The sequence below is a fragment of the Hippocampus comes genome, unplaced genomic scaffold, assembly GCF_001891065.2.
Source record: "Hippocampus comes isolate QL1 unplaced genomic scaffold, H_comes_QL1_v1.1 scaffold40, whole genome shotgun sequence".
NCBI classification, from domain to species: domain Eukaryota; kingdom Metazoa; phylum Chordata; class Actinopteri; order Syngnathiformes; family Syngnathidae; genus Hippocampus; species Hippocampus comes.
Genome location: NW_017842058.1, coordinates 1,073,747 through 1,093,876, shown reverse-complemented (window position 1 = coordinate 1,093,876; position 20,130 = coordinate 1,073,747). Strand labels below are relative to the sequence as shown.

Here is a 20,130-nt window from a genome sequence, read left to right as displayed (position 1 = left end):
GATTGCTTTTTGATTGACAGCTGAGGTCTACTTGTCGGCGGCGTACTCGCTCACTGCCCCCTTTGCTGACGTTGTTTTTTACTATAACTTCCAGTGACTTAGTGGGTCACAACAACAAAATTAAAGGAGCAACTAGTGATGTGCTCCACGGGTTGAATCCCTGAAGCGTGTGCCGAGTGATCTAGATCAGGGGTCCCCAACCGCTGGTCCGCGGACCGGTACCGGTCCGCCGGGCATTTGGTACCGGGCCGCACAGAAAGAACTTGCCTTAATTCCGTTTTATTTATTTCGGAATACGAAAGATGTTTTATTTTGAAAAACTACCGGATTCTCCGTTACATCCGTCTGTGTCACGCTTGACTCACGTCAAGCCACGTTTCTCCATCACGTGATCGATTACGCTAAAAACAAAACGCTAGAGCTCGCAAAAAGAGTAATAAAACTGCTGGAGAGCGCAAATGGCGGCGGCCTTAAAAGTACGTTCGAGACAACTGGATTAAAGTTATGGCTGAATATTCTGAGATCGCCACAGTAGCACTGTTGCTAGCCACAATAGCACTGTTGCTATTTCCGACATCCTACCTGTGTGAGGCGGGGGGTTTCTGCAGCAATGGCGACGAAAACAAAATTACGAAGTAGACTGGACATAAACCACACACTTGAGGTGTCATTGTCTCTCCTATTACCCCGAGATGGGACCGTCTGGTTGCAGAAAATCAAGTTCGGTGCTGTGGTGAGTCGTCATTTTCATGCACTTTGAATTTGCGTTGTATCGTATTTTGAAGGCATTAAACATTAAACACAGTGATCGGAGTGTTGCGGCCAGATTAGACGCTCCTTGTGTTTATTATTATATTTCGATAACGCCACAGTTTTCATGCAGCTCATACCATATTATTTCGTTGTATTATTTCCGCCACACCTTAAATGCCGGTCCCTGAAAATATTGTCTGACATAAACCGGTCCGTGGGGCAAAAAAGGATGGGGGCCCCTGACCTAGATGAGTGGTTCATGAATGGGGAGTCGAAGCGCGTGTTGATGACGTCTGTGGTGACGTTTGAAGCCCCACGAAGGGGGCGTACCACGTGACTGATTCAGGAAATGATACGATAGGTTCGAGTGTTGTTCGAAATAAAAGCGGCAAAGAAACGCTCTGGATTCCCCTTCATACCAACTTGCTATCACATATCTGCTTCATCAGTACCATGTGAAAGAGTTTGTTCAAAAGCAGGTGAAATTCTCTGCAAAAAAAGAAACGCCTGAGTCCCAAAACTAGATAAAATATTGTTTTTCAATAAAAACGAATAAGCATTTATTTTACCTCCTTATTTCACATTTTCACTTTTTGCATAAGCACAAACATAGACAAAGTAACACAGAACAATTCATGTAAAAACACTCCTCAAATACATATTATTATGTGTTCAGAGCATGATTTACACCCCACCATTTTATTGCATGCACCAAGCATGTTATACATTTTGGCGTAGTCAAGGATGGCGTAGTCAAGGAAATGATTCCTCTTGAAGCCCCGAAGCGTGTGTGAAGTATTTCCCTGCAGGGCTTCACTGCTTTATGGGGCTTCATTTTGCCATCACTAGGAGCAACGTGTCGTAATAATTCTCTCCAACTGTCTACATCTATACACTCAGAGATAAACTGCGAAGTCAGTTTAAAATGTTAAAATTACTCACTGAGAACAGTGCTTGTGGACAGCGGAAAAACTTGCTCATTGAACCGGATGTGGTACCGTTCTTGCGCTTGTACTTATTCTTCTTCTTGGTGAATTGTATGTCTTTAGTTCATATCGCCCCCTACTGTCCGGGAAACCACAAAGGCGTTTGGCAAGCAATCTGAATCGAATTTACAGTATTACCCAAGCGTGCAAAAACACAAAGCACTAAATTAAGGCATATCTTGAAGAACCACAGATTTCAAGGGCAGCTGATCCACTGAGCTGGTGGAAATACCGAGCTTCCGTCTACCCCCGTTTGATCAAAGTAATGGAGAGTAGATTGTGCATTGTAGCAACATCTGTCCCGTCAGAGAGGGTGTTCTCAAAGACTGGACAAATTGAAGTATTCCAAGTTCAAGTGTTCAGTTTTGTTGACTGCAAATTTAAAATAAACAAGGAGTAGCTTATGTTTGTTAAAATAAAGCAAGGAGTAGCTTATGTTTGTTTCGTTCACTGCTGCTGTTGCAGTTAATACTCACTATTTTTGTTATGATGCAGCATGTTTGATTGTTGTTGGTTGAAGTCTAATTTTGTTGCTTGTTTATTGTTTGGAGCCTTTTTAATGTTCAATAAAATAAGTAAAATGCCATTTCTTTGCTTGATAATTGTTGCTATTTGCAGTCAGTAGAGTGCAAGATTTAGTTCACCAAGTCATTTATCAAAATGTATGCAAAATTTGTCATAAATATTGAAAAGAAAAGCTAAAGTTAGAAGAGCCGTTTGAGAGCCAAAAAGAGCCGGATCTTTTCACTGAGCCGATCCAAATGAACCGGATCACCGAAAAGAGCCGAAAATCCCATCACTAGTTTGCAGCGTTTGGTCATTTACAGCATTTCTTGCTTGCAGCGTTTTTGTTTTGCAGTTGTTTTGTGTATTTTTTTTGAGTTTGCATGTCTATTCGTCTTTTTGGTTTGCGTCGTTTGTTCGTTTATTTGTTTGCTTGCTTGCAACATTCCTCTCTTTGCAGCGTTCTTCCGTTTACAGCGAATTTGGACCTGTCGGCCATCGGACCACAAAAACTGAGCTGAGATTTGAACCTGAGACCTCTCGACTGTGAGGTGGAAACCAACCACCACCCCATGCTACCTACATGGTCAATATAATAAATCCCCAGTTAGCGCGTGGCGTGGAATAATTATACCATACATGTACAGTACATATAACATATCATTGCAATACTTCGTAATGGAGATCTTAAAACCCTGATTATCTGAAATTAAACATATGAATAGATCAATTTTTAAACAGTTTCTGATACGGATCCAAAATGAGATTAAAATATGTAAAATATGTTTTGTTGTTTTAAAGTCAAAGCCAGCAAAATAGACAAGTGTATTACAAGAACTCACCAATAGGTGGAAGTAAACTACACAATTGTACAGGGCTGGCAAGGAGGATAAACAAAAGCAGGCAAGGCGTCTCGAAAGAGACAGAAACAGAAAATAACAATGCTCATAAATTGTTTCATAAAAATATATGTACGCTGTAGTGAGTATTACGTATTTATATTGAATTTTCAATGCATTTAAAAAAATAATAGCAAACAGTGATCCATATAATGTGTTTTTGGAGGAAAAACTGCAACCAGCGGAAACTATAAACACGCCACTATAAACAAATACAACCACTATGATAAACGAAGATATTAAAACTGGGCCTTGCTATCTTGTACACGTCACAGTTTTATACAGTACTGCACGTTTACCTATTTTGTCTTTTAAAAATTATTATTTGTGGATCTTATGGGTTAATTCTCCTCCGCTGTTCGATTATTTAAAAATGACTGTTTTCCCAGGTCATCCGACGCGGGTGGAGATTATACGCATTGGTGTTGCTATAGTATTCGCGTTACCCTTTTGACGAAAACAAGCGCATCCTTCAATCAATCAGTCGTCTCAATTGGCAAGCAACTTCATCTGTCCCATTTCCTGCCTCGGCGTATCTAAAAGGTTATCGCAAACATTGCTAATTGAAACATTATTCGACCTTCGTTATTGTTGTGTTGTAAGGAACTTTTGAGGATGTTCCACCTTACAAAGGACCTGGCTGAAGTTTTCGCCGAAGACTCTAACAGTGAAAAAACGTTTTATGGCTTTTGTGAAGATGAACTGAGCGACCACTGCGACCAGGTCAGCCATTTTTTGTGCATACACTTCATGTTCATTGTATTGTGTGTGTGTGTGTGTGTGTGTGTGTGTCTGTCTGTGTGTGTGTGTGTGTGTGTGTGTGTGTGTGTGTGTGTGTGTGTGAGTGAGTGAGAGAGAGAGAGCGAGAGAGATTATTTAATATCTCTTTTGAAGTAGAAGTTAGCTATTTTTAGATATGACTGACTAATGACACAATAAATGGGACAGTGTCACCCCTGCTGACGAATTTAAATCATCGTTATTTTGACGTTGAGGCGCAGGGTTTTCTCAATTTCTGTGAGTAAAATGAAAAATGTGATTAAAGCACTAACATAGCATCAAGTTACAGTTACAAACATTAGAAAAGGGCACATTTATCACATCTGGAAGTAGTTGTATAATATGCTACCTCAATGGTCTACGGTGCATTGAATTGAAACCTGTTTGCTCAACCCCAATTCAGAATAGTCTTCTGGAAGATGGATACGAAGGTCAAGATGGAAACTGGACTTCTTCTGTTACCTCCAAGCAACAGAATATCAAAATGTCTAAAACCATCAGGCTGAGTACGGCCCTCCACTCGTCACTGACTGCCAACAACTCACATAATGATGACGACGACGACGAAGACGATGAGAATGTTGGAGAGGCGGAAGAGAGAACCCAAAAGAGTCTGGTGAAAGAGATCAGATCTGTTCATTTGAAAGAACCTGAGGATATGTCTGACTGTTTTTTGGTGAGGAGAGAGCTGAACATAAAGGCAAACAAAGCCATGGTAAACCACAAAGAGAGCATTGGTTCACTCACAATAGTGCAGAAATCACAAAGTTGCTAAAGCTAGAGTAAAAAAGCCACTGTTTTCTCTTTGCCATGCGATAGTTGGCTCAGCTGATGGCGGACCTGCAGAAGATGTCGGGAGATGCCAGATTTCTGAAAAAACAAGAAGCAAAGAAGCCCAAAGACAAAATCTCTGTGAGTAGATGGAAAAAGTAGCCATTCATCAACATTATGGACACAATCTAAAAAGATTTGATAAAAGTAGTTATCATGTTCAGTTTTGATTGACACTTTCAGAGAGGCATTACTCTGTTTTGACCATGAGTGGTTGGGGGATTGCTGTATTGCCTAATTGCAGAGAGGGAAGGTATCTTTTTGCAGGAAGGCTTTTTTATTTTTTTTGCAATCCTGGTATTTAAATTTTTTTTTTAAAGCAGAACATAGTTCCCGAACCTAATCAAAATTTGTCCCAAAAAATGTTTGTGTATCGATCAATTAATGAATTGAGGTTCCCCTCAGAATTTCCACTGTCACTCCTACATTATTTTTTTCATGTCCCTGATGTTGTAGAACACCGGAAGCATAAACTGAGTCATTGCTCACAAGTCCAGGTTAAACAAAATCAGATGAGCAACAGCTCACATCTCCAAAAAAAAAACCCTTTTGAAATATTGTTGTATTTCACATTTCTGTTTGTACAAATCAGAATCATCTTTATTGGCCAAGTATGTAGAACACACAGGAATTTGTCTCTCCGGTAGTACAGGCTGCACTAGTATCATCATAAACAAGGACACGACAAATAAGTATGGAAGGACATTCCGTAACGTAAGTGTACCGTTGTGCGGTGGTACCACCCAATGACAGGTGTGAGACAATGTGCAAAGTATCAAGCAGAGCTAAAGTGATCAGTGTTAGAATACAATACTATAACAGCTGTGCAGTTGGTGCAGAAAACCACTGCACCATTTTAAAGTGACCAGTCGCAGTATTTGTGTTACAACAAGTGTGCAATTATGCAGATGTCCTTGGGCGCTTTAAAGTGTCTGGTGCTGTGGAATGTAAGTGACAGTGGTTCAAGTGAGTACAGAGCTGGAGCTACAATGATTATAGCGGTAATGCTGTTCCACAGGGTTGTGAAAAATTGCAAAGAACCACTATACAGGTAGATGTGGGTTATTGTTTAGGGCGGTGGTGTCAAACATATGGTCCACGGGCCGGAACCGGCCCCCAAGGAGGTTTGATCAGGCCCGCAGGATCATTTAAAAGTGAAAAAATGCATAAAAGACACAGAATTAATAGTTTTAATAAGGTGCAATTCGTAGAGTATCCGCTAGGGGACAGACTGTTTGGATTAGAGTTGAAGACAACATTGTTTTGATCAGAGAAGAAGACAACAGCAGCCTCAGTCTGTCACTGAGAAAGACCCAACACAGCGGACGCTATCAAGGACATGTGAATACTTAATTCTTTACCCATTTAAGAGCACTCTCCTTAGTTTGTAAAGTGTAGGCAAGGATTACATTTAGATTTTATATGCACATGTGTAAATGTTTTAAAAATTCCTTTCTTTATAAATCTCGTTTAATCTTAAAATGCATTACTATATTTTTAACTACCAGTTACTTGTTAAAGTTTTGTGTCATTGTACAATCAGTGGAATCAGTTGCAATGCATATGTGTGAAAGATAAAAGTAAATTGCACATTTGTCAAAGGAAATCTAAGGCGCTTCATGAAATGTTTTGCAAAAGATATGTTCATTAAATTTCAACGTTTTCCTCATGTTCTTGCGCTTCTTTAAACCAAAACAAAGGAGAGACATGTTATTTTGGCTATTTATAGCAGAGTATGATATAATTTTAATGGTCCGACCCACTTGACATCTACAGAGGCTGTATGTGGACCACAATGTGAAATCAGTTCGACACCCCCGGTTTAGGGACTTAATGGCGAGAGGGAAGAAGCCGTTTAAGTGTCTCCTGGATTTGGTGTGCATGGATCGGTAGCGCCTGCCTGAGGGGAGTACAGTACCTGGAAAAGGTGGTGGGCAGAGTGCGGGCGGTCCAGTAGGATTTTCCGTGCCCTTGTCTTGGTTCTTGCGGTGTGCAAGTCCTCAAGAGTGGGTAGGGCGGTGCCAATGATTTTTTTCCGCCGTCCTAACTGTCCGTTGCAGCCGGATGCATCTCTGAAGTGCGACGATTACACTTGCAACCATTTTGTGTGTGTAATGGGGTAAACAGGTGTTCATTTGATCAAAGTGTTCATTTTTTTCTCAAGTGGATGTGATATACCTGGTGACTAATTGGAACATACCATCCAGGAGTAAGGTGCCTTCCTTACTGTGTCATTCGAAAATGAGCTTTGTTCATTCTAAAAAGGCAGACATTTTAACACGCTTCTTGTACCACACCTCACTGGGTTGTGTAAGTGAACCAAATACTGTATTGTGACCAGTGAATGCCTCTCAGTGTCTCATATTGGGTTGTGTTATACAAACCCGTCTGCAGCGTCCACCTCGCTCGATAAGGGAGCCCAGGAATAACCCGGAGCGGGTGTCGCGCCGCCAGACCCGCTCCATGGGGAAATACGAGGACCTCTCTGACCCCCAGGAAGCCGAGCTAGGGCTTCGCTTGGAGGAGGAGCTCCTGGAGGTAGTTTCTCTTTCCTTGACAGTGTCGGTCAATTTTACTGTTTTCATATTGTGTTTTACTTTTGGTTCCAGGTACGGCGAGCCCCGCGGCGGCGCAGCACCCCACAGTCCAATCTCAACCCTCACGTGATCCGACCCGTGGATGACATCACGGAGGACGAGCTTCAACTGGTGGCCGACCACCTGACTGAGAAAGTCTACAACAGAGTCACTGTAGGTCCACACCTCAGTCTACTTCATGAACGAAATGTAATTGCTTAGTACAGTGGAAGGCACTCAGTTGCAAGATGCTGGCCGCCTTTTTGTTCGGAGAAAATAGCGCAATTTCACGAGGGTGGGATGGAATCAAACTGTCGCCATCATATCTAGAGACCGATCAATATGGATTTTGCATTGATTCCATTTGGCAGAATAAAATTTCAATAACAGATTAATCTTAATTGAAAAAAAAAAGTATGATGACACAATTATGGGTACTTCTTTTTTTTGCTCCATTAAGGCTTCCAACAATAACGGTATTAATTACATGTAGAACAATTGGCTGTTTTACAATACATTTTCCTGTAATGTTTGTTTTACTTTACATCAGAGAGACGAATTGGCCAATTTTTTTATTTTTATTTTCCTGGGCAATCATAATTTCCCAAGTCAAGAATAAAATATGTTAATTCTTTACCTGATGTGAACCACTGCTGATTTACAGGCACACATACAAGGTATCATCTTGGGATACCTTTTTCAGAGTAAATAAATAAATTAACATCATTGAGACCATTTGGATGTGGTCTTCTTTTTCTTCTTCATTGCATTGTGGAGGTATTTATTGACTTGAGACTTGGTCTCGGCAGATACTGATAATCAAGGGACTCGGGTGTCGGGGGAGGCGCGGAAATGTGATCCAGACATCCTGAAAAAGGTGTCAGAATAGAAATGAAAACAATGTTTTAATTTATACATGTATAATTTTAAATAAGATCAACTTTCTGTGTACATTGTATGTTATGTTGTTGTGGAGTTCTTCCTTAGGAAGGCTGCTGAGCTCTCAAGATGTGGTGTTGCTCTGGGCGAACAGTATATTAACAGAGTTGCGTTTGTTTGTTTGATTTTTTTTTTCCAGGGCTCCACGTGCCACCAATGTCGACAAAAGACGTTGGACACAAAGACATGCTGTCGTAGCAACAGCTGCCGCGGAATCCAGGGCCAGTTCTGCGGGCCATGTCTGAGGAACCGATACGGGGAGGATGTCAAGAAGGCGCTGCTAGATCCGGTTAGACCCTCCAGACAACATCGGCTCTCCATCGATATTTTTGTAGTGCTTATCCTCATCAGGGTCACAGGCGAGCTGGAGCTGATGCCAGCTGCTTTCAAGCAAGACAAGTGGGGGCCCACCCTGGATTGTTTGTCAATCGAATCAAAACTGTCTTTTGTCACGCTTGTGACTCCATGTTTTCACCACCACTAGTTGCATGACAGCAGTGTGCTATACAAATGCTACCCGTCAAAGCAAAATGAGTCAAAAGTCGCACAGGTAGTCATTCATTATCTCAAAATATACCAAAACGATTGCTCCCCACCTTGCCGTTTTCGTAGTTATCCACATAGAGAATCCCCAATTTACGGTTAACAGTATAAAGTTCCCCTTTTGTTAATTTTGTACGTGTTTTCAACCTTTGACAATTGTTTTCAATGATGCCAACTTCTCATTTCTTCAATAGGGGTCACCGTTAATAAGCATAGCGTGCGAAAAGTGAACAATGATAGAAATGCAGCTAGAATTTGTGGAACACTATTCCATAGTCTTACTTCTTTAATGTTCTTTAATTCTTGCAAACAGTCACATTACAGGTTTCAGCATTCCTAGATTACCATCAACATATTGCTGATCAAAATCCTTTAAGTGTGTTTAAATTACTTTTTGTGTGTGTGTGTGTGTGTGTTGTGTATTGTGTATTGTCAGGAGTGGCAGTGCCCTCCCTGCCGAGGCATTTGCAACTGCAGCTTCTGCCGGCAGCGAGAAGGCCGCTGCCCCACCGGCATCCTGTTCCCCCTTGCGAAATACCACGGCTTCTCAGATGTCCACTCCTACCTCAGCAGGTATGCTTCAGCGAAAGACCACACTACAGGTGTACTTCATTAATGATGGTACAGACATGTTTTCGAGTGTCCGAAGGGCATCTAGTGACATAGTTTACTGGACAGTGTTAGGATACATGGTCACATTTTATTGCAGTTTTTTTTTTTGGTGATTGTTTTATATTAATGGACTGCAACTTTGTAAACTCAGGACCCCGCTGTATTGAGCTGAGTGAATTTAAAATGTGTAACACGTACATTTCATCTTCCAGTCTCCGCAACAAACTGAAGAGTGATGGTGACGACACAGAGATGTGAATTTGGAAATATATATACAGATTTTTTTTTAACCAATAAAGTTTGTTTCTATTATGCTTACTCTGTTTTTAAGTGGGACACAAGTACAATAAAGTAAGCTAAAACCAGAGAATATTGAGGTTTTAATCCAGCTGTTTGCATTTGCAGGACTATACAATATAAAATCCCTTATTTAAAACACAGGGGGAAGAAAAAGTTAGAGAACTTGTCTGTAGAGTTTGTATAAAAATAAAGCCCGAGACAGACACATGGTGACGTAAAGGATGACATTCTCACAGTGGTGACAAGCATTCTTCCAAATTGACCTTTTTAATACATGGAACAATGTAAGCAAGAACCCGGTGTCGCGTGCTGATTACTTTGTCCAGTAACAACTCAACAAGACATGAGCACACCTCTTTTCCGCTTGTGTGTGAACTTTGGTTTTGACTGTTTTCGGCGTACGGCTTTGAACATATTCACAAATAAAAGTAATTCCACAAAGCAAAGTGGCAGCTGGTACCACAGAGTGGTTGGGGTGGTTAAAGTCCTTGGAACATTACTATTGGTATACAAATGAATTGCTTACTTGAGCTACATACAGCAACAAAACTCATAACATATGATTAAGATTGCGCACGAGAGGCAAACAACTAAAAAGGCAACCTCTCACAATCAACATCATTCCAGCCTAGGCTAAAATAGCTGGAATTTTCTGTCTTAACAAATATATATTTATATACGCACACACACACACACACACACACACTCATACACGTGATGGGTTGTTTTGTTTGCAATGAAACGTAAAGAATCATAACACATGAGCTTTGCTGTGTACCGAAACATATTAAATAGTTAATCTCAGGATTTTAAGTATTCTCTCTTTCTCATTAATGGCTGCCATTTGTCTCCATAGATGCATTTACTAGAGTCAGGATGGTGTGGAAAATCCAGTTCTCCCAAAGGAAAAAAAACAAAAAAAAAAAAAACAACTGCTCCATTTGGCATCAAAGATCGATTGATGTGGTTTTGAAACTAATTGCGTGTTTGCTGCATTGAGGAAACAAGAAAAAGAAGAATGGAAAATCACCTTAAAGGGGAAGACCAGCCAAAAATTGTCTTTGAAATATGTTCGATGCACCCCCAACTAGTCAGTCAGTCCATCCATCCATATTCTGATCTGCTTATCCTCACAAGGGTCGCGGAGGGTGCTGGAGTCTATCGCAGCTGTCTTCGTGCAGTAGGCGGGGTAATTCATATTCCACAGAGGCAACATGAATCAGAATGCCGTGTTTAGACGAGTGGGAGCGCACAGAATTTTGTAAAGAACATTTTTGGAGTTCCCCTCTAATTCAATGTAATCATGAACATAATTGACTTACTCATCTGTTTTACTTTGAGAGCAGGGCTATCCAGTCATAGGAAAAGTGGGTTATGGTTATACACATAACTTCAGTATATTTTGGCATTATGGAGCTATGTGATGTTAAGAAAAAAACTAAAACTTGTGCTTTTCATGGTAATGGCCTGTGTAGTATTAGCATTGTTGAGGGTGTTATTATTGCAAAGGGATGATGTCATGCAATTTCTTTCATTTTATTGCAGTCCCGTTACGAAGACGATTGTAGTCGTGGGGGCGTGTTGATTTCTGTAAACAAGTAGGTAATCAAACTTTCAACTCGAAATGCATAATCCTGTTTGATCAATGTCTGCGGTCCCTGAATGCGACGCGCTCTTCTTAATAGTTGCCGTTGATATGATTCAGGTCCACCTGCACCATGTTGATCCCGCTGCTGGCGAGCCGAGCTAAGCTCTCTGGGGATAGCGTCTCCATGGTGACGATGGAGTGCTGTTCGCCGGCCGACAAGGCCTCGCCCTCCGGGGATTGGGCAGCGGGAGGGGTGTCGGACACAGCGGCCCCACTGTTGCTGGGGAGCGCCCCCTTCTTGTTGAAGTGGGTTTTGATGTGTTTGGAGAGGTGGTCGCTCCGCATGAAGCGCTTGGGACAGTCTGGACAGCCAAACCTTTTCTCACCTTGGGGAAAAATGGAGACAAATGCGCATCAGAATATACAGTTATCAGGGCATCTTGCCTGATTTTAGAACCTCTCTATCGCTACATGTTGAGCAGGGCTGATGTAGGCTCAAGGAAATGTGCGTCATGCATGAAAACAAAAGATGTATTTTGAGACACATTTTTGGTCTTTCTCAGGCCGTAAGCTAAAGCGGTTACACTGCACCCCCTTCACCTGTGTGCGTCCTCTTGTGGCGCTGGAGCTCGTCGGAGCGTGTGAATCGCTTGCCGCAGAAGGCCCAGCCGCAGACGAAAGGCCGCTCGCCAGTGTGCCAGCGCAGGTGGGCTCGAAGGTGTGACGTCTTGCCATAGATCTTGCCACATCCTGACATGTGGCAAATATGCTGCTTCTTTTTGGTTGGGTCACTGTTTTTGGGGGGGGGTGACAGAGCACACACAGACACACACACACACAAAATAAGCTTACCAATGTCAAGAAAACGGGGATTTGGCCTTGTCTAGGTTGAGGTCATGGTGTGACCGTGACGTACCGTCCTTCACCATCCTTGCAAAAAGGACAGGTGCAGGCCTCTCTGCGGTTGCGACGTCCCTGGGAGGGCGGGCTGATGTCCTCGTCGTCGAGTGCTGTGCTGTCATCCAAACTCTCTGGGCCTGTCTGCAACGTTTGGTCTCCTGCAGAGCAGTTTAAGCAAATTCAGAAAAACACATTTATAATTCTGAAATATGCACTTGCCTATATTGTCATTTACCTCAAGTGGGATGCACACACTTTTTAAACCTCTTTACTGATTAAAAGATTATCCTGTGAGATATTAACTATCTTTTTTTGTTTGTTTGTTTTTCACCACCCTGACCTGCTCAAGAAACAGTCAGGCGCTGTTCAGGATTTACAATGGTAAATCCTTCCATGTGCAGTTGGGCTGCTACACTGATTCCGTAATTGTAATGTGAAACAAGATGATAGCCAACCAGGAAGTGTGGCATAGCTTGGACGACTGGGTTTGTTAATTCTTTCCAAAACGTATCACACAATTTATTTCATTCTCTGCAACACTTATCATTCACCACAAAAAAAAAAATGCAAAGGAGAAAAGTTTGCAAACCGCAGTCTGTTTACTGGATGAGCTAACAACATTGCTTCTTCTATTACTAAGAATTCTTCTTGGTATTTACCAGCAGTCTGGATGCCATGTGGCGGCATGCTACCATTCTCACATTTTAAAAATCAGTTAATATTTTTTCAAGTTGGTATCATTTCCCTCACTGCAGTCTGAACACACCGTAGTCTATCCCCAAAACTGAAGTCATAAATAGATAAATGTTTGTGCTTCTCAGTCAGAAATATCAAAGTCAAATAAAAAAAAAAACAGGAAGCACGGTGGTAGCTGAACATGTCATCTTGTGTCATGGGGCTGATGTTATCTTTCAACGGGTACCATTTGTCAACTCAAAATGCTTTATGTCACAAAACAAGGACTACCTCCAGTTCTCCAACTTTTGGACACGTTTGTGTGACAAGAGTCACATTCAGATCAGAACCAAAAGGACACATATTTTGATTTCAATTAATGAGAATGGAAATTGTAATTCATTTAAATTGTTCCATTTAAAAAGTGGAACACATCCCGTTGGTTCTCTACGCAGTTGTATATGTGATGAGTCTGTTTTTTTTATTTTTTTATTGTTTTGATGATTGTCTTATGGCTAACTGAAACCCAAAATTACATTAACAAATTAAAGGGATTTTTGACATATAGATTAGGCTTCGGCCTTCTGAAACATATTATCCCTCACATGTGTTTATCGAATTTGTACAAAATACAAGTTATGCTTTTTGAATTTAACTCTTGAAAGTAATAAAATGTTCTACAAAGTTCTTTTTGAGATAGAGCGCCTGTGTACCATAGATAAGCACCTCCCACATGACTGTATGATTAATGCATATTCTCTGGAAAATGTACACAACTATTTCAAGAAATCGCGAAATGGGTAATTGATTGAGAGAACTGTGGAGAGGAATGTTTGACTGCATTTATGTGATCAATCTTTAGAAACCTAACGGGAGTCATGTTTGCGACACAGTGAAGGGAGGGGTCAAGTTACACCCCGTTCTTTTCCTCCATAGAAGTTGTGGTTGAGCCTGATGACGACACACGGGACACACACTGACACAGCCGTTGGAGTGGTTTGACTGGTTGCACCGGTGGTACACACAAACACAACGCACCGTAGATCAAACAGAGATAAGAGACAGATTGGATTGGGAAGAGAAAACATTTTTTGGGGGGGGGGGGGATGCTTGGCAGGTTTACTTAGCGTGTTTACTCACGTCTGTCGACAGAGTAATTTTCTATTTTCAAGCAATGCGGCCAGGTCATTTGCAGTAAGTAATGGCAAACCGAACTAGAAGTGCAATAGGGGGGGCGGGGGGGATGCTTGGCAGGTTTACTTAGCGTGTTTACTCACGTCTGTCGACAGAGTAATTTTCTATTTTCAAGCAATGCGGCCAGGTCATTTGCAGTAAGTAATGGCAAACCGAACTAGAAGTGCAATAATTAATCGACAATTAATCTATAACTATTTTGACAATCGATTATTTGGAGGCCTTCTTTGATTAAAAATTGTACAAATACCGGTACTTGGAATTTCAATCTCTCAATAGTAAATATTCTCAGATATTTGTACCATGGTAGCAGATTTATCCTCGGTCAAAAATAACCATGTGCAAACATCTGCTTTTACTTTGGAAATCAATGATTAGCATTTTTGCTCATTTTCTGACATGCTATAGACCAATCCAGTAACTGAATCATAATTTATGCCTGTGCATTTTCTGCACTGTCAATTCTAAGTAATGTCCTGTTTTGGAATACAAGAATGGAAACTAACTATTTTTTAATCCAATAAAGTGATTGACACACAAAATAAATGGATTCATGATTGAGATCATCTTTAGTTGCAGCCCTACACTGAACTAAGTAGCAAGGTTGGAGACACGCCTTCCATTTCAATTTTCAGTCATCATCCGCACTGCTCTGTGCCATGAGTAGTACCATCACGAAAAAGCTAAACATTTGCAATTAACTGTTAAGATGCTCATAGAGCCCTTACCTCACTGAGTGGTGAAATGGCAAGTGTTTGTGTACATACCAAATGTTTTTTCAAAATGTCAACATTTCTCCATTTCCCTTGATTGTTCACACACACACACCCACACAGTTATAATCGCAAACATGTTAACTTGAACAATATATAGAGGAGATCCCTCCTGACTGACCTGCTGTGCTAGTGAGGGTGATGGGAACGCTCTGGAGCTGGTGCATTTGAAGACCTGAGCCTCCGAGCGTGTTGAGATTGATGGTCTGGAGACCGGGGATCTGCACAGTGTTGACCGATACTCCTCCGGCGGTGGGGGCTCCCTGAGTCTGGCCTACTGGGGCCAACGTAATCTGCGCCCCTGCTGGAGTCTGGATCTGCAGGGTCTGCCAGCTGATCTGGCCGTTGGGCCCGACCGTGCGTAACAGGATGGGGCTAGTGTTTGGCATAATTTGGAGGTTCTGGAGGCCCTCCTGGCTAAGAGTTGGGGCGGCAAACACCTGACCGCCTGCCGTTGTGATGGTACCGGCTTGGATGGTTTGGAGCGGCGTTGCCCCTTGAAGGACCTGCTGGGGCTGGATGAGGATTGGCTGCTGTTGCTGCTGCTGGTGCTGCTCCCTGTTGTCTGGCTGTATGGGGACACCCAGAGAAGACGTGCTCTGTTGGTATGTCGCCACAACTGCTCCATTACTGCTCTGCGTCATTCCGTATGTGGAGGAGGTCGGTGTGGTGACGGTGGACACACTGGTCATGTAACCCGCGCTGCCGCTGGAGGACGTGGGCTGCTGCTGTACGAGCTGACTTGCGCTTGCATCTCCGTCCGCTGCTGGAGCGCTCGCTCCGGTGCTGATGGGCAACAAGGTAATGTTCCCATTGAGCGACATGGGCATATTTGCTAGGAACTGGGTCTGGTTTTGCAACACGCCATTGCCCAGGGTGATATTCTGCAGCGGAATGGGGCCCTGAATGAGACCAGGCATGGCGATGATGTTCCCTGCCCCAGTCCCTCTGTTGGCAGCGGCAATGATCTGCTGGCCGTTGGCAGAAGACACAATCTGGAACTGCTGTCCTGAAGCTGTGGCGGCGGTCACAGTGGAATCTTGCTGGCTATGTGCAAACTGCAGAGGCTGGCCGTCGACCGTCTGGAACTGAGGAATGACCTGGTACTGGATGTTGGGCATCACGCTGGGGATGGCAGTGAGCACCGGTTGGCTCTGCAGCGTTGGCGCCTGAGCGACCACAAACTGCTGCTGCTGAGCGCTCACGGCCACTGATGATGATGGTGACAACAAACCCCTGCTCTTCCCAGGCTCACCGCCGGTCTGTACGCTCACAGAGTCGGTGGTGACCGTGTTGCCACACGATGATGCCGACAAACTGATGGGGACAACCTGCCAGCCATTGGCATTGGAGGTAAAGACACCTTGACTCATGTCCAGTTGCTGTTGCTGCTGCTCTCCGGGGGAGTCGTTCTCGCCTGGCGTGTCAATGCGGCTGCAAGTGGCCGCCAGCATGGCCAGTGGAGATGGCTGCTGAGAGTCCTGAATAAGGGCGGTAAGGGGAAATATACAAAATAAACACATAAGAGATAAAGGATTTACAACATGTAGCTGTCTAGATGAGTGGAAGTCAATACTGGTAGAGTGGGTACAATTTGTTGTTTTATTTTCGTGGATTGATTTCCTCACAAATATATCACTGTATCGTCATATTGTGAGATAATCATTATTGTGAGTGTTGTATCGCCTATCGTGTCTTAGGGTATCCAGAGGTTCCCACCCCTAGGATTCAGTATCTTGCACAAGCACACCTCAACATGGTCATAATGGACATGGATCAAACAAACCCTCAACCTCTGGATTGAGAGATGACCACTGAGCAATGCCGCCCCAAAGAGCAGAGTCATATTTTAATGAACTCCTCCTAGACATTTTATCCATCTTCAAATTTGAGTGTTTCATCGAGACATGTTTAATGTGAAAGGTTGTGGCCGTGGCGATGTGCCATTTCTAAAAGAACAAAAACAAAAAAAAACATTTTTAAGGGGTCTGAACCTAGGTGAAAACTCATGAAACACACGCACGTGTACACACACACACACACACATATATATATATATATATATATATATATATATACACATACATACATACATACATACACACACACCAACCACACACGTTCATTTCATTTTAAAAACCTCCTCTTCCCTGCTGCAATTATTCATGTTGCTTTTCGTGAAGTAAATCCCAAGTGCCGACCAGAGATTGTGCGCACGAGTGAAAAACAAAAGTTGATGAAAAATAACATTCAATTTTGAAAGAAGTGCATTGGGAATTGTGAGTATAAAATGATTTCACTAATGATGATCGATTCAATCGATCAATAACTGGAAAATATGTGTCGATGTGTGGCCAGCATTGATGTACACCAGTCCAGCGCGGATTGATGTAGCTGTATTGCAGGACAGACATATTGAAACATCGATAAAATTGATGAATCGTTACACTCCTAAAAAACACATTAGGTTAAAATCAAATTTTCAAATCACATAATATATTTGATAGAAATGAATTCAATGGAAGTCATTTTCTACAGTTTTTAAAATGTACTGTATTTTTCATCCATGTCCATATCCAATGGATGGAGGCATGCATTATCTGAACCGCTTATTCTCAGTGGGTTTGCGCATGCGCTGGAGCCTATCCCAGCTGTCTTCGGGTGGTAGGCGTGGTACACCCTGAACTGCTGGCCAGCCAATCGCAGGCAATGAGATGTACAAATCACTTGCCTGGCATTCAATTTAGAAAGACAATATACTGTATCCTTTGAGGGAAAATGCTGAAACTGATGAAGGCAATTATAAATGAATAAATTTGCATTTGAAATGTAATGTACTGGTTTACAGCTATTTTTGAAGGTTGTAAATGTCTGGGGTTTTTTGCCTTGTTTTTTTTACTGATATTTGTAAAGTAGTAATTTAAATAAATGTTAATAAGAGAAAAAACAAAAACAAACAGGCTTAAATAAGCATTAGCTTCTGCCTTTACCATTCTGTCACACCAATGATGGTATATGTGATATTGATAGCAGTAGTGTGTATTGTGGATTACTGTATAATGACTGAATAAACAATAAAATACATTAACATAAAATAATTAAATCAAATTGACTTCTGCACTTGTAAGTTTGAACAAAGGTGTTGCATAACATATAGCAAATGTATTTTTTTTTAACTAAAAGATTGAAAAATCCATAACTTGAACATTAGTAATTTAAAGTTGAAATGTAATTTGGTTATAAATCAACATGTCATATTTGAAGTTTTGTTAAAAATTACCCAAAAAAAACGAGAAATACGAGGGGAGGGCGATCAGGAAGAGCCTGCATCCCCCCTCCCCCACCGTAAAAATCCCACCCACTTGAAATGCGGCCCTATAATCTCACACGGCTCCGATGGCCACCCCGCACCTCCCCCCTCCCCCTCCGACTCCGATGCCAGCCAAATGGGCCGAGCGAGAGGCACCGCGAGCGAGGGGGTTTGCCGGCAACACCCCGTTTGTGGGCGAACTTTACCTGCCCACGTCCCACCCAGTGACATGTGCTCCGCGGAGAGAAACAACACAGCGAAACAATGAAAATCTACACACACGCAAACCATCAACACAAGAATGACCACGGTTGAGATCTGGTTGACCTACTTGTGAGTTTCGCTTTTGACCGAAGCCTCCGCCGCTCTCCACCGCGGCCATTTCACCCTGCTGCTGATCTGCGGAAGAAGACTTTTTTTTCAAAAAAAGATTACTTAAGACTTTTCACCCCGTCGTCGTGTAGGTGCCATTATCGCGGCAACGACGTGGCACCGAACCGCGTTCAATGTTCATAAAAAAGCCAAGGTTAAAACTTTACGTGGCATTCATGAAGACAACCAAGGCATGCCACAAGTGCTCGAAGCCAGTGCTAACCAGCTTTCGTATTAGCGGCGCTAACATGAGTTTTAAACCACAGATCAATGAGGGCATGTACCCACAGATCAGTGCGCACAAACTAGTTCCCAACTCCTGAAGAGGTGAACGTTAACAATAACCTTTGATCGGAGTGGAAGAAAACTCTTTAGCCCAATCCGCGAGAGTGGCCAGTAAAGTAGTTCTGTTCAACAGCAGAGACAAGAAATCCGCAAAAATCAACCGATTATATATGTATATGTACATATATACATATATATTATACAGTATCAAACTTTATAAAACGGCCGTACTTTCAACTACGTGTCTATCTGGCGTTGTCTATCTGGAGTTTTGACGCTTCGCCGTGAGGAGAATTACACCTTAAAAAAAGTTGACTTACTGCTCATAATGTTCAAGACGGGAGGAGTTTCTCTTCTTTTTCTAGTTGACAACTTTTCCCAACTTCACACAAACTTGTCGGCCTCCTCCCGTCCCCCCTATGAAGGAAACCTATGAGGGTGCGCTTGTTTTGCTCTGCAGCGAGCTGGTTAAGATCCACTGAGAGTGACACGCATACCTAATTCCCATTGGTGGGAATCAAACAGTACAGTACAAATCATTATAGGCAGTAGACGTTTCATGTTATTCCATTCCTTTTTCTTTTGACTTATTTTACTTGTACTACCTACATTTCATAACAGAAATCTAATCTCTTCTATTATTTTTTTCAACCTTAACAATGAAACAATGTAAAAAAAATATGTAAATAGAGACCCGACTGAGGCAGAGATTTTCATTTAGATTTTGGGGCATTAGGAGAGAAAATCCGGTTTACAGTGAGAGGGATGATTGGCAACCAATTGAGTATTAAAGATAAATACTACAGTCTTAGATAAGCAAGATATTCCCTATCCGTGGACTGAATAGAATTGCTTGATGTTGTTGATGACATAAGTCAATAAAAAAGGGAAACTATTTTTGTGTAGTATCATTTTTCATCGTGCCAATATATAAAAGTGGGTATTTTATTTGACAGCAAAGCTTAAATTTTCTTTTGTTTCATATTTCAGTCTGTAGTTTTTTGTTTTTTTTAATTTAAAGAGTTGAGTCAGTACGTCTACTATTACGTTTTTAAACACCCATCTGTACTTCTTGGGGTATTTTTGCCACCTCTGCCTGTCCCAGTTGTGTTAAAAGTCACAATTCTGTGGCAGATTGTAGTTTTACAGAGATGACGGTTTCATGCCCTACTGTAATTTTATTTCGGTGCTTTATCAAAATTTGACTCCACACTATATTTACAGTTCAGGCATTGAGTGTACTTTTTGGGAGGGAGGGCTAGAAAAGAAGCGCACTCCTTTTACAAATGATTACCATTCACACCAATGGA

General features: G+C 42.0%; 2 protein-coding genes across 7 annotated transcripts; one reads left to right on the top strand and one right to left on the bottom strand.

Annotated features, from left to right (window-relative positions):
- Positions 1–3,527: 3,527 nt before the first annotated feature.
- LOC109510625 (cell division cycle-associated protein 7-like) lies at positions 3,528–9,793 on the top strand. 2 transcript variants are annotated; one of them, XM_019861085.1, is made up of 8 exons: positions 3,529–3,865; positions 4,326–4,637; positions 4,742–4,834; positions 7,148–7,291; positions 7,363–7,503; positions 8,408–8,557; positions 9,248–9,384; positions 9,636–9,793. In XM_019861085.1, exons 1-8 carry the CDS (start codon positions 3,758–3,760, stop codon positions 9,679–9,681), a joined length of 1,131 nt encoding a protein of 376 aa, XP_019716644.1. In that variant the 5' UTR covers positions 3,529–3,757; the 3' UTR covers positions 9,682–9,793. The 2 variants fall into 2 exon arrangements, with proteins under 2 accessions (XP_019716646.1, XP_019716644.1); XM_019861087.1 differs by lacking the exon at positions 4,326–4,637 and having other exon boundaries at positions 3,528–3,865.
- Positions 9,794–11,036: 1,243 nt separating this feature from the next.
- sp1 (sp1 transcription factor) lies at positions 11,037–19,325 on the bottom strand. Of its 5 annotated transcripts, none has more exons than XM_019861064.1 (6): positions 19,141–19,325; positions 18,495–18,575; positions 14,975–16,334; positions 12,228–12,372; positions 11,912–12,102; positions 11,037–11,697 (listed from the first exon to the last, which is right to left on the bottom strand). In XM_019861064.1, exons 2-6 carry the CDS (start codon positions 18,543–18,545, stop codon positions 11,402–11,404), a joined length of 2,043 nt encoding a protein of 680 aa, XP_019716623.1. In that variant the 5' UTR covers positions 18,546–18,575; positions 19,141–19,325; the 3' UTR covers positions 11,037–11,401. The 5 variants fall into 5 exon arrangements, with proteins under 5 accessions (XP_019716623.1, XP_019716621.1, XP_019716622.1 ...); XM_019861062.1 differs by having other exon boundaries at positions 18,495–18,562; XM_019861063.1 differs by having other exon boundaries at positions 12,228–12,369; positions 18,495–18,562; positions 19,141–19,319.
- Positions 19,326–20,130: the final 805 nt, after the last annotated feature.